General features: G+C 39.7%; 1 protein-coding gene across 1 annotated transcript; it reads right to left on the minus strand.

Moving 5' to 3' along the window:
• Positions 1-6,708: 6,708 nt before the first annotated feature.
• Positions 6,709-7,433, minus strand: LOC131264644 (uncharacterized). Its single transcript, XM_058266914.1, has 2 exons — positions 7,325-7,433; positions 6,709-7,259 (listed from the first exon to the last, which is right to left on the minus strand). Exons 1-2 carry the CDS (start codon positions 7,431-7,433, stop codon positions 6,709-6,711), a joined length of 660 nt encoding a protein of 219 aa, XP_058122897.1.
• Positions 7,434-14,467: the final 7,034 nt, after the last annotated feature.

A 14,467-nucleotide genomic window follows, 5' to 3' on the forward strand; every position in this document is an offset into this window, starting at 1 on the left:
GTGTTCGTGAAGAGATAAACTCCAGCTAATAGAAACAAACATATTTTCCCATGAGCTTAACACTAGAATCCGATTTTCGACTTCAATGTCTCAAAATCAATGTGAGTAATTTAAAAAAAGGTAACAAGCTTTTCTAAAGATCCAAAACTACTTCTAAAATTATGTCAATTTATTGGGTCATTTGACATCTTAAAGATGATTTGTTATGTGGCTTAATGTATTACAACTTTATGGAACGATGAAGAGGCGCATCAAAATTCAAAACCACTAAAAGATAATAAAAAGACCGATAAAAAGCTTTTGGACAAGATTCCAAAGCAATATACCCTAATGTTAATCAAACTGTTGTCGATGTCATCATTTGTTACGTGCAAAGCAATTTTTGAATGGTGTTGCACTTTTGTATTTTTTTATGTGAACAGCATCTCGGACTGCTTTGGAGCCATATTTATCGAAACCTTCTTTTGGTTTTAGTTTTTATTGGATTAGTCTATTATGTGTCACATTTGTTGTGTTTTTGGGTTGTTTCACAATATTAATAAGGAATCATTTGTTATGCCTTGTAAATGTTTTACTTGTTACTCAACAAAATTTTTCAACAACACAAGGGTTTGGTTCCTAATAGCTCATAGGAGAGAAGAAAGTCACATTTGTGTCTGGTCGTTAGCAGAAGCAACGGTCAGTGCATTTGGAATGAGAAACACATTAGCGAATAAGAGGCATCACGTACATCGATTATCAGCCCTTTGAAGATGCAGTTGCCTGTTGCACCGATGGTGTTTGTACAAAAGTGCATCGTGCCCATTGGCATCTTTTGTTAGCAAGGTGATGTGTTGGTTATTTTGTGTATTTTGCTTTTCTCTTTGCACCCTTCGAAAACGTTTATCACCATGAATGGGAAGGTAAAGATTTTAATAGCAATCGGTAATCGTTTAAGGTGTTTCTATCTGCCACGAAATTAATCTACTGTTGCATTTTATTTGTGTTTCGCGTATTTACGTATTTCGTAAAATTTATGTTCTTTTAATTTTTCTCAAACATGTTACTTAAACAAAACTATGAAAAACTGAGTAAAAGTGCACTAAGTATTAAACATATTTTTGATTGTGTTTGCATATTTGCATATTTTTGAAAGGAAAACTAAGGTTTCTGTTTGAATCCGATGTGTGAAAATTATAACCGGTTTGATTACCTTTTCCATGTTATATCCAGTTCTGTAATTAGCTCCTCAACAAGAGCAAAACAAGTTTGAAATCTCAACATGATATTCATTTTCAGCTGATTGAATTTCCAAATTCGTGTGATTATCATTTTAGTGATTTTTATGTTTGATTTGTTTAGCAATTTGTATAGTAAACTTATCTTAATTTTTTAACTCTGTCTATTAACACATTCTATATTTTCCGTGTTGTAATAAGTCATTTATTTCAATTGATTCAAATTATGGGTGAAATGTTTCGTTTGAATCAGCTGAAAATCATATAAAGTACAACATCAAAATATAAAATGATAGTCTCTTTCCCTCTGGTTTGTGCCGGCTTCTTTTTCAATTTCTCTATAAATGATTTGATTCGCATACCGCTAACATGCTGTCACTTTATCCGTTAAGGTAAATTAGGAAAAACACACACGACATATGAATCCAATAGGATAATCGGAAAGCTGAGCTAGAGATTTGAGAGGAAAAATGTAGTGTCTGCAGCTGCTGGTACTAGAAAAGTCTAACCGGTCGTTAATCTTCAGGTGCCGTGCGCCAATATCCATCCCCCGGTGCCGGTTCTTGCGAAAGTGTCCATCGCATACCATATCAAGCGGAAGCCGGTTTTGGGATGGTTTTCGTACGGTTTTTTGGGACGCAGGAAAAAGTGGAATCCGTAACCGGAGAAGGATTCCTTCGCATCGGAATGGGTGTCGCGAGGTGAAACAAGAAACAAGACACGATTTTCTTTTGCGGAACGCTTGTCACCACCGCCGTAGAAGTGAGTGAACGGCTGTTGCTGCTAAGTTTTTTTTCGTTGAGTAAGGTCAGGGACAGATGCATCGTCGGATGCTGTAGGGCTGACGATGGGAAGATCCAAGCCGACATACGGGATGCTTCCCCATCGCGAGGTTGAGGTCCGTTGATCAGAGTCCGATTTGGTTTGGAGTGAAAAATCGTGCCCACCTGGAGGACTACCCTTTCGCCACTTCTTGCTCACTTTTCTCAAGAAGGGACGAATAGGATAAGATACTGTACTTTCGACTCGTCTTCGCCCAGCAAGCTCCGAGGAAAAGGCCATTATGCGAAAGACATTACCGGGAATGTGAGCTTTTCCTGGCGCGTTCGATCTGAGGATGGCTTCCGATTGGAACGACGTTGAATGGCTGGGATTGTGCAGTAGAAAGCGAAAATATTGCCGACTTTGCGAAGGGTGCGCTCATTCCCGTTGCCGATAAACCCTTTGGAGGATAGGCTAGAGGCTCATTAATATTCCATGACAACCTTCAGTCGACACAAGATGGCCGGGACGTCGGGAGACTGTCACTTCCTTTCGGGAACACATCCTACCTGCTGTTTCTGTTGCTTCTTTTGTGTTTGGTTGCGTTTTGCATTTTCTTAACAGCTTTTTCCCTTTTCCCCCCTTATTATTTTCTGCACAAATCATTCAATATCTCTCCCGTTAAGCCTTGTCTTCGGTTTGGGGGAAGCGGCAGATGCCAATACAATAGGGAGAATATCTGTTTTTTCATGCGAAAAGTTTGCGCGAAAGAGTTAACTTTTTGGAGTAGTAACAGGCATGCACTCTTCACTTCATTGCAGCGCCTTGCATCTCAATCACTGCGAAACTATCACCGCATAGCGGCACGCAGACACAACCGGCCAGTGGAAAACTATGTTGTATGTTGTGGCAGCGTTCGATGTTAATCACCGCGCGCCCCAATCGATATGATTTGCAGTTGAGCGTTGCTCATCGCATTCAGTCGATAACGAGCTGAAAAATCGCAAACAAAGAAGGGTCCCTTTGGCCATGGTCAATTGATGGGGACTAGACGCTTTTCATTTATTGCCGCAGCGCGTCAAGTGGACTTGAATGGAAGGTTAATGGAATTTTGTCCCGGCGGTGACCGTTGGGAAATGTGAACGAAAGGATGTAATGATATTGTAGTTTAAGGTGGGTGGATAGCTTTTCATTATTTAGTTAAAAAGTAGCAGTTATTGTGCATGATTGATTGTTGCATAAATGTTGGTATTTTCATAGATTTTTCCACAAACTCGACCGTAGTGTATAATTAGAAGAATTTGTGAAATTGAATCGGAAATACGCTTGGAATAACTCTAAAGAAACAAATCAACATGGAGCCGAAAATATTTGGTTAATTTAGAATTATTGATTTAGTGTGAAAGAATAAGATATTAAACGTAAGAAATAACTATTACAAAACTTTTTTCGGTAACAATTAAGGTAAGTTTTTGCGGCTTGGGTTGATAGAAAATTTTAAAATACAGTTTTTAAAAATGGGATAAAGTTGTTATGGAATGTGATAAAGGAAGTTAAAATAAGCAATTATTGATTACACCTTCGTGGGTGATAACATTTTGCAGTAACGCACATGGTTTAGAAAATTTACAATACTTTGTTGTATATGTATGAATCGAATGTTTCGCGGGTCATTTCATTTTGTTTTGTGTGAAAATGTTTAGGTATATCATTCAAAGAACTTTCATTTTTACTATACTCTTCCAAGACGCTTCCAAAAACTACATACAAGGTTTCCTGTATCTCGGTCTAATCATATAATTACCTTCGTGATCTCCGCTTGGGGTGACCCGATTTCGATTTAATATTTTTATCAGTAGAGAAAAAAATCCCCTATAAATTGATATTGGGCTTTTTCCTTCTCTTGAAATGCCGGAATATTATTCGCTAGCAAATTGTAGGTCCTCTTAGCAGCTAGTGCACCGACTTGTTGGAAGATAATGTCTATCAGAAGCACTCTTTTTTACTCATTGAACAGGCAAACATGGGCTATTTCATTTAGTCCTTGCTCAAAGAAATAAGAGAGTATGACATCCCCCTCCCTATCGCCTTTTCGTCCAAAAATGGCACTCATGATTTGACTAGTACTGTTGCATTATTTTTACCGAAATAATATATACTTTTATATAAAACTGTTTGGGGGTCCGCGACAGCCGAGTGGAGCGCCGGTTAGAAAATCGGCCCTTGAGCGCCGGGGCTCACCACCTCGACGGCGTGGGTTCGAATCGCAACCGAGACCGGACCGTCCCCTGTACGAGAGGACTGACTATCCACGTACAACAGGGAAACAAGTCTCGTAAGCCCTTAACGGGCAGGCATGACCAAGAGGTCGTTACGCCAAGAAGAAGAAGAAGAAGAATATAAAACTGTAAAACCAGTTTTAACCAACAATCTGCAATGAAGACTAACCTGTTGCATTCAAATATGTAAGCCACTCATAAGTTTATCTTGGATGTAGAATCGAGTAATCACTGTAAATTTAGTAAAATTGCATGTTTTATGCAGATTATTTAAAAAGTGTAAATTATAATTTATTTGCAAGACAAATCACAACAGTGCATTGCCTCGACGAGGATTGCACAAAAGCTTTCCATGAGCTTTACTCGAGGCGCCTTAATATATGCAATACGCTTCACTACTACTACTGCCTCAGTTAATTTAATGTTTGTATTTTCTTCCTGCACAAGACATTCATTCTGCATTTTTTCCTTAATAGCTTAAGTTCTGTAATTAATTGGTCGTTTTTTATTTTACTACCCGTTTTCTAAGATAAATAAATCTCTCTAAGCGGAATAAAAAGCGGAGGAAATAATCGCAGATACTTGCTTGTTCCCACGGTTACGTGTTTTTTTTTTGAAAATCTTAAATTATTTCCGTTCATGATGCACTTTACAATTTCTTCTGATGTTGCTATTCCTATCATGTGCTAAAACTACATTTTTTAAGAAGGTTGTTGACCGGATCTTAAATAGTAATAGTACGAAAGTTGTCATCCGGGAAGTAACCACACTGAAAAAAACTATACTTCTCCTATGAACGAATATAAACGAATATAAAATGTTTACAACAAATCTTTTGTTATCTATGTTTTTCAATCATTGTTTTAAGGAGAACACAAGACAACAAGAGTTAAGTAAAATCCACTTGCAGTTTTGAATGATCCCATAGTTTTCTTTTTTTTTGTTTTGAGTTTCGATCCCAATATATTTTTAATCATGAACCGAAAAAGGTAAAGGTAAGGTGATTAGAACAGTTAGAAAGCTTTTGTTCAAACGATTCTTATTTTTCCAAAAAGATCTCATCTTAGTGAGTAGGTGGCACACAATGTAGCATGGTTTGTGACATTTGAATTGGATTTTTCATTTCACTTTGGACAATGATGTGCCTATGCTGGAAATTGGCGTTGTGATCACACAAGCGAAAAATTTCTTTCCCAGGTGTACAAATAATTTACATCCTTGACTGAGCATGGAGAATTGGTTGAAAGAAAAATAAACTTACTGAAGAAAATTAGTTTTGTGAGCCCTGAAACCCATAAACCCGAAAAAAATGGAACGTCGATCAGCTTGTTTTTTCGTAGTTGTATTAAACGCAGGGAAAACACCCACGGGAACGGTCAGCATTAATTAGCTAACATTTGCTTTGGCCTAATAAAGCTACAAAAAGGGAACAACTCTTACCTGCCAGGGTTTCTCAATGTATTTGAATCCGGCACGCGTCGCATGAACCGCGCCTTGCAGCTTGTGCCGGCAACATGCTTTACTACCCCAACTATCAAATCATATCTTGAAACCTGCCAGCTCGCGTGTGAGTTTATGGTTGGATTTTTTTGTCTTTACTTTCGACTCGCATATTCCCGATTCCCTCGTATAATGGTGCTTATAAATCTTCCCGGGCATGCAATTACCTTGTTTTAATGCCCATCGAAAGTGAAACCGACAGACGCACCTCGTTTAAGCTCGCAGTTTTGTTGAATCGGATGTTCAAGTAACCCGGAGGTAAGGAATGACCGCAATCCTTCTGGCTCCGGGGGATAATTTCCTTAGCTTTTACTGGACCCATCAATGCAAAACATTACGGTCGGGTATGCATAGTTGTGTTCCCATTTATTCAATTTTCTTAATTTTTTACTAACATTCGTTTCTCTAGAAAATACCACTGAACATGTTTAACATTTCTTCATTTCACGCACCACCGCTTGGCAGGTACCCTACAAGTTGTTTTTTTGTTGTTCATATTAAATCCCAACAATTAGTTCCGATATTCTCCAAAATGGGCAGCTTTTCGACGTATCACGGATTCACTGTAGGGATCCGATTTTTCTTCAACCTCGTCTCTGCTGCTTTCTTGCGTTCTCATTACTTCCGCGAGATAACCTTGAAATCTATTTATATCCTTTCCTTAGCTTACAATTAACTAGTTACATGCTATTTTAGTACTGGCGGTTTCGCAGAACCCGCGTGAAACAGTGAAATTAAATAATATAGTACAGTGAGGTTTAAGTTTCACCCGAGCTACTTTCGCTACAAGATGGCCTATTCTACATCTCAAAAATGGGTCGAAAACCTAAGGTTCGTTTAAATTGTGTTTCATTTTTGGTATCGCTAGATCCATGGGAGGCAATCGGTTGTTTTCTGGAAGTTGCGGCGATAATGGTCCGCCTCGAGGTTTCAGGACTATCAACATCCTCTTATCGGCCCTTGCGGTTCAGCTGCCGCCATCCAGCGTAAATCTGGTCCAGCTTATCCCTGTCGGTGACGAGCACTTTTGGATAGCGATCCTCCTCATGGTCCACCGTCGACGTAACGTAGACCGGATTGCTGAGGACGTCACTGCGTGATCGGTGTGCCGCCGTCGAGTACGCCTGTAGTACCGGCGGACCATAGCTGGGGAATACGTTCGGGGCCGTGTGCTGCAGTCCCGTTGGCGGGTGTTCAAACTCCACCGGGTAGCTACCGTGCTGTACGTAGCCATCGTTGTGGATGTGCACGTGGATATTCTTGTCCGACCAGCCACCTCCACCGTGGCCATGATGCTCGTAGGAGTGTTTCGTCTTGAAGAAGGCGATCACCTTAGCCATCGCTAGGCCGATGTTGATCATCAGTATCGACACACCGACGAACAGGGACTTCAGGCTGATGGCAACCAGGAAGGCGAGCAGCGTTTTCATCACACCGAGGAAGAACATTACCGGAACGATCATTGCCTGCAGTCGTCTGATACGCCCGAATGTCCGAGACTCTGGATAGGAAGGTGGAATATGTGGATTAATACTTGAGGTATATCTGGGACATAAGGAAACATACCAGCGATTCCCGTTCCGAGGGTGTGTTCATCCGTCGTTAGACTAGCAGAATCGACTGTAGTCGTTAGGATGATCGTAATCAGGAACAGAGCAATGACCTGCCATAGCATAGGTACCGTTCTGTGTTTTCTAAGCAGTAGCGACATCACGAAATTTCGTATGAAATATCTCACAAGAACTATTGAACCAAATTTGAGTTAACTTTACTTCCAGTAGACACTTTCTTGATCCATGCAAAGAGTTCTGCTAAATCTTCGCACTCCAATGATCGCCGATCCGAGCACCTTCATCGACTATCGCTGACTGATTGATCGGAGGGATACGCGATTCGGCTGTTGCAATCTGCGAATGAACAAAAGGAAAGTATTCGATCGGAATGAGAAAGGAATGGCTCGAAACCGCAACCGAACAGACGAAGAAAGTGGTCTAGAATCAAAAGCAATTGCGCTCCACCGGATCTGTTGCATCGATCCATCGATCGAGCAGACTATTGTTCGAGGAAGCTGGTTTCGAAGGTGTATGCGGTTTTGTAGTGCGTTTTCTGATGGTCCACTTTTCGAGACGCTGGTATTGTTGTTTTTAGTGTTATCTGTTGCGAGCTGCATCTGGACTTGCGGGGCTTGCGCATGCTGTAAAATAAATCGCCCTTGTTCGGGGTTTTGTTTCACTTTTTTTACTTTACGCTCGTGGTTTGATTTCGGTATGAGTGAAAGTCCTGACTGCTAATTCTCCTTCGCTCTGTTGCGGCGCGTGATGTTTTACATTCCTATCTACTCCTCGAGATGCATGTACTGGTAACAATCCACCTCGAACGCGTAAACGAAATGCACAACAAAGCGATATCTGAGGTTTGTACTTTGCACCATTTGTAAATCCCCGCAAAGCCTCGTCGAATGATTTAATGGTTGACGTACGCCGGTGGTATGTGCATGGATATGTATGTCCGGTTTCGAAAACTATCTTCGCTATGCATTATTGCCAGAATATTTGGAATGAGTACAGAGTAGTATAGACTTATTTCAATATATTTAGCTATTTAGTATTACGCGTTTTATGTGTTGAAATAATTTTCAAATCATCATCATCAATGTTAAAATCAAACAGATTAAAGATAAACGAGCCCAATGCAAACTTCTGGATTGTTCTATACTTTATAACTTTCACTCGACAGGTTCCGCAATTACTGAAACTTTTGTTTGTGTTCGAAATCGGCAGAAAGAAATTTCGTAAATGCAGGAAATACTTTCTAAATTACCACACCATGCTTGGGGATTGTTTTTTCATTTCTAGGGTGTCCATTGATGTATCGAATATTACCGGGTCAAACCGGATACTGTGTTCGTTTTGGATGGTGCACCACATACTTAAAATGGTCGCAGTGATGTTTAAATAAAATGAAAGACATAGTTCAACAGAATAAAAAAACGTTGCCTTTAAGCTTTAATTAATGCAGGCCCTTTCCATTTGTTCACTTATTTGGAAAAGGAAAAACAAATAGAAGTAGAGCACATAAACAACTGTTAGTTTTTGGGGAAAATTATGCGTATCGACCGCCGTGCAGCATAAGAAACTATTTCGATAAATACACCCCAGGACGTCCGAAGCATTTGAAAGTGAAAAGAAATCGCTCACCTCCTCACTGTCACCTACTTTTTGTTCGCCATGTCGGCTGTTACAAAGGTCTACAGCCCTCGGCAAGACGTCAAGTGTCAGGCAGTGGCCAGTAGGGTCGTTGTGAATAGTGTGGGAGACGCTAAACACGTGTGGTTTGGAAAATGGCGCTCTAGGAGAATATGAATAGACGTGAAATCGACCCCAGGGATGGTGATGATGTCTTAAGAGTAGTTAAAGTAGAGCTTAGGTTGGAATGCAGGACAAAGTATGGTATGAAGTAAGTTTTAGCCGCCTGTTTCATTGATGCGGGTGTAGGTGACAAGCAATAAAGGAGACGGAAGTAAGGTGTGCAATATAATGAGAGATTGAAATGAAAGCAAATGAATGTGTCACTTTCTGTCATATGGCAAATGAATATTTATTATGTGTTTCGAATTAGTTTTTCTGTTTAATATAACTAACGCTTTTTGTATTTTTATTCTGTTTGATGTCTTACGAAAACAATAATTACACTATGTACAAAATACTAGGAAAATATACAGCAAACTGTCAACAATTAAAATATTTGAATTTGGATCCAGATCTGGACGCAAACCAATAAATATTTTGTTGAAACGAAACTCAATACTAACGGTTCCTGAAGGATGCCTTTTATTAGATGAAATGAGAATTGGAAACAGAATAAATTTGAGCATTAGGGCTCCGAACCGAATTCGTATCGATTTATGCGTCCGGGGCAACAACATATCCCTCGGGGTTTCAAGCATTCCGACAAACGAAACGCCAGTCGTAGTGTTAGGGCGTTTTCAAATAAACGGACGAACTAAACGGTACAAGCAGGTTTATGGCCCAATTAGACCCTACCAGGGTGTTACATAATTTGATCGAACCGTTATCTAATGGAAATTTTCTGTTTGGATCTGCAACTGCTTATCGGCTTTCCCATTGAAATAAAGAAGAAATGATCGTTTTGTATTTTGCAGCAGGGCCCCAACTTGGCAGTAAATCTGCTTGTAAACTCCTATATGTGCCGTGAATTTAATGCTGTCTGTGATCATTTTGAACCTGACATGTCTAGATCCGCGTTTTTGTTTTCTATTCGTGGGGTGCAACCGGTCACCCGTTAGATGTAAATAGTATTAAGCTATGTACTGTACTAACTTAAACGCTTCAAGGGGGCCAAATATGGTCCGTTGAATTTCAATAAAAATTACAAATTACAAATATGTTTAATGTGTAAATAAATTTAAATATATTTCAAATCTACGTTTCATCTTAATCTAACGCATATTAGATGCTGCAAAAATACACAACAGAAAACATAATTAAAAACTCTGCTTTACACAACCGTTTATCTTCTATCATTGAGTTAAAAATCTTAAACTTGCAAAGGTGTCACATGTTTGTAGGTCAACTATTTATTGCCGCTATTTAGCGGATTGAACTATAAAGTATTTAAACACAGTCTGTCAAATTTGAGTCTATTTTTTCTAGGATTTCACATCTCAAAAACTCATACTTACCAAACCTGACTTTCTTGTTTCTCAAAATGTATTGCTCCTTTCGTTGGCACTAGTAAAATATAGAGATTTGAGTGCACTCAAATACGGGATTGTACGATTTGTCATCAGAGAAATTAACTTTCATATAATTTGAACGGGCTTGGCGTTGACCTAATTTTAATCACCGGTTTTATAACGCTAAAAATGCCTCTAAATTGACAATCTCCCAAACGGGTGCACTTGCTAAAACAATACACTTGCTGAGGACGTTTAACACGACTTTTTCTGATCGCAGACCATAACACTTCCCTACACAAAGCCTGACGAAACCGGATCCATTGACTTCCGAGCGCTAACTGCGTCAAGAGGTTTGACCAACCTTGGACCAACTTCAACCCCGTTCAGGCTCGATCTTTTCTCGAATATTGCGCGACTGTGGGGCTTGTAAGACATACATTTCTCTCGTCACAGATTTACTCGTCTATTGGTTCGTGTGGCGAGAGAGTGAGTGTGTTTCCCCGTTACTCACACAGGGCGCACTTTCTTCGGCGTTGGAGCATCTCGGCGTGGAAGCTGGCTCGTGAAAGGCAGAGTATCGGAGGCATTCCAACCGGCACGTGCGAGGGATGTGAAGTTGTTCCTGCTCACCATTTTGGAAGGCATGCCGAACAGCTGCTGGAAGCGTAGAGCGGTCGTATGGCTTCGGGGTGCGGTGATCACGTCCGACGAGGAGAGACTTTCTCCGGGCGCGAAGCGGTCCGGAAAAAAAACAAACGGTACCAACACCTTCCGATCTGATCCACCTAGCCATTGCCAGTGTACATATAGATCATTTTGGACATGTGATCCGGTATATTATAAAAGAATGGGCATTTTATTGAAATCTCATTAAGTTTGTAGATGTAGAAAACTCACAACGTAATTATGACAGGAAAAATCAAAATTATTGGTTGGTTAGTTTTTATGCTAAGAAAAGCCGAGTCAATCATGAAAAGTTGATGTGCATTCCCCCATTTTAGGCCCTAAAAGTGTAGGAAATAGTTTTGAAAATTAAATTCTTTAAATAAAGGAAGAAACATTCGTTGGGTATCAAAAAGTACCCTGGCGATACTTTTAAAAACTGTGTTCAGTAATTTTAACAAATTCGTTTTCCTGCTGAGCTAAACTAATAGTCGGTAAAATGAGATACTATTACTTTTCTTTACCTACAGGATCCTGTTTAACGGACCACGTGACGAACAGGCGAAAGAAACGAAATTTATGTGACGATCGAAAATACTGTTTTGTTTTGCGTGAGTAAACTCCGTAATAACCAACAATATAGATCTGCTTATCGGTAAACTACGACACACTTCCTCAAACTCTTCACTTTTAGTTGTGAAAAATATTTTTCCGTAACCTATATTTTAAACTACCGTTGGATTATGAGATGTCTTTAAAACACACCTATGGAACGAGAACGAGGATGTGAAAAACGTATTTTGTTCTCTTAAACAAACAAATGATTGATTCTTTCAATGGTGTACACACTCCCAAATGCATGTCAAACTGCTTCTATCTCAATTCGATTACCGCACGGCGTACCGGCATTTCCGTTTTGTTACCCACTGTATAATTAGCTGAAGAGGCAAAAATGTTTACGATTGCTTCAACCGATAGTGCTTTGCTGTGCTCATTATTTTCTTTTCACCTTGCGGTAGGTTTTGTAGATAGGGCCCTCCAAAGATACTCCTATTCGACAGGTTTTCCACCTCTAAACTATGAAGTAATCGATGACAGATTAAATTTCAGTTTGATGTTTGTTACGTTAGTTCCTTTGCTTAGGTAAAAATACTTTTACTTTTGTATTCGCATGTGACTAAACAATTCGAACCTATAATGTCGAACCATCTCCAAACCCAACCGATACCGGAAGCAGCTGATCGATGGCGTCCAACGATCGAACGAACACTTTCCCTCTTCTTTCCGTTCCTGTTCCCTATTTGTACTTTTACTCGGGTTTAACTGTGCGCCAAAGTCGAACATCATCGTGAGAGGAGTGATGAGATAATCGATCGATAATTTTAAGGGGAACTTGCTAATTGAAGTAAGAAATCGGCACGCAGGTTTCACTTTTCTTTGCGCCAGTGGTGCATTTCGCTAAAGTGGGTAATTTTTAGGTTAGAGTTTGTAAGGGTAGACTATGTTTACCACCTTTCGTTCCCCTTCCATGATGATGTGATCTCATTTCGTGATGTACTTGAGGATAGCATCATTATTCACCCCGTACCTTTCCTCTGAGTTCCCCTTGGTTTCGCATCGAATTTCATACAACTTTTAGTAAACGTGGAGAGGAAAATAGACAAATAAAGAAGCCACAACCTAGGACGGCAAAAAAAACATAAAAAGTGGAAAAATGACTTGAGAATTAACGTGTTTACCCAATTAGAGCACCGAGGGCACCAAACGCAGCGTTGGGCTTTTGTTTATGCTTTATGTTGAGTTTTGTTTTAATTTTAACACAACGCAGCGTACGCCGGTGATATCAGAGGGGATGAGAAAAAATGATTGTGGGGTCGGTGGTGGACGGTTATTACAAGAGACTAACTAATACTTCAGCATTTGCTTTCATTGTCACTAGGTCACTCGATGAACGAGACACTTACAAACGCGTAAGAAAATATGTCAATAGAACCTATGGAAGTAGCTTAAGAGATTTTTAATGTTGTAAAACTTAGTGGCATTTGATGTATGCGCGTGAATTTTCATGTTCATAAATTGTTACATTTTCCTATGCTGTTATTTTCCTTTTAAATTTTTAATGAGTTTGTGGTCTACTCTCACTTACTAAACTAGACTACAGTTGGGTAGACAGAATCTTAGAATTTTTTTTGAGGAAGCTACCGAGGAGTTGATAACAGAATTAAAGATTTTCTAGAGACCTACTAATTTTTAATGTAGCGTTTAGTTCAACATATTTTTAAATAAACAAATTTATTATTTTTCATATGTTTATATACTTTTTTTTTATAATTTTCCGATGTACATTGAAAAATCTTATATACATTTGAGTCTAAATGTACAATACATTTGCTTGTTTTGCTCTCACAATGTTAGCCAATGCGGTACGGGAACTTTTCGTTCAGCCTGCCCCAAAAAACCACCGCCACAACATCTCCACTCAGACATTGACCCAACTTGGATCGCATACTTGCACACGGCGGTTGCGTATTAGAGTTGCGGTGCGCTGGCAGTCACCATCACGCACGCATGCACGCACCAACTTATCAAGAGACCCCACAAACACAAGTCGTTCCTTGCCGATGAAGACATTTTCAAGTTCACGATCAAGTTCTTTGCCACATGGTCAGCGCGGCAAAGACGACGACACTGCCTCATTCGCCCGGGAAGTCGATCGAACGGATCCAGCTGTATCGCAAAAGCAGGTTTCATCGTTTGCCGCTGCGCAGGTTTGTTGGTATTTGTTGTTGGTGTTTCAAAATTTTGTCCATAACCACCCGAAATCGTCGAAGCATGACATTCTCTACGTTGTAATTGAGGTTTAATCCAATGTGTTTGTATTTTGATAACCGTTTCTCTAATTGGACGCGTATTTTGTGTTATAAAAATTAAAATTATATAGTAACATTGTAGAATAAATAATTCAGTAACATGTGCTTTCAGCATCAATCTTCCAAGACATAGTTCACAAAGCAAGTCCACAATCCACCCGAAAGTGTGGGTTAGAAGTCAACTGTTGACGTCATACCATCCTGTATAGTATTTCTCGAAGATCCCCCAATTTCGTGTTGTTTCCACGGTTTGCAACTATTTCTTTCGCAAACGTTAAATGAATCCTACAAGTCGAATCGAGAATAGGAGGACAATATCGAATGCTTCCTAGCATATTGCTTTTATGAGTTGAGATCGATGCCCGAAGCTTCGCTCCGGTCGTAGATTACTTTTTCAGGTTTTTAGGAGGTAATTCCCAGCCATCTTCAACTTATACTATTCGCTAGGGATAAATGTTCAAAGAATTTACCAACATA

This window comes from Anopheles coustani, chromosome 2 (assembly GCF_943734705.1).
Source record: "Anopheles coustani chromosome 2, idAnoCousDA_361_x.2, whole genome shotgun sequence".
Taxonomy (NCBI): Eukaryota; Metazoa; Arthropoda; class Insecta; order Diptera; family Culicidae; genus Anopheles; species Anopheles coustani.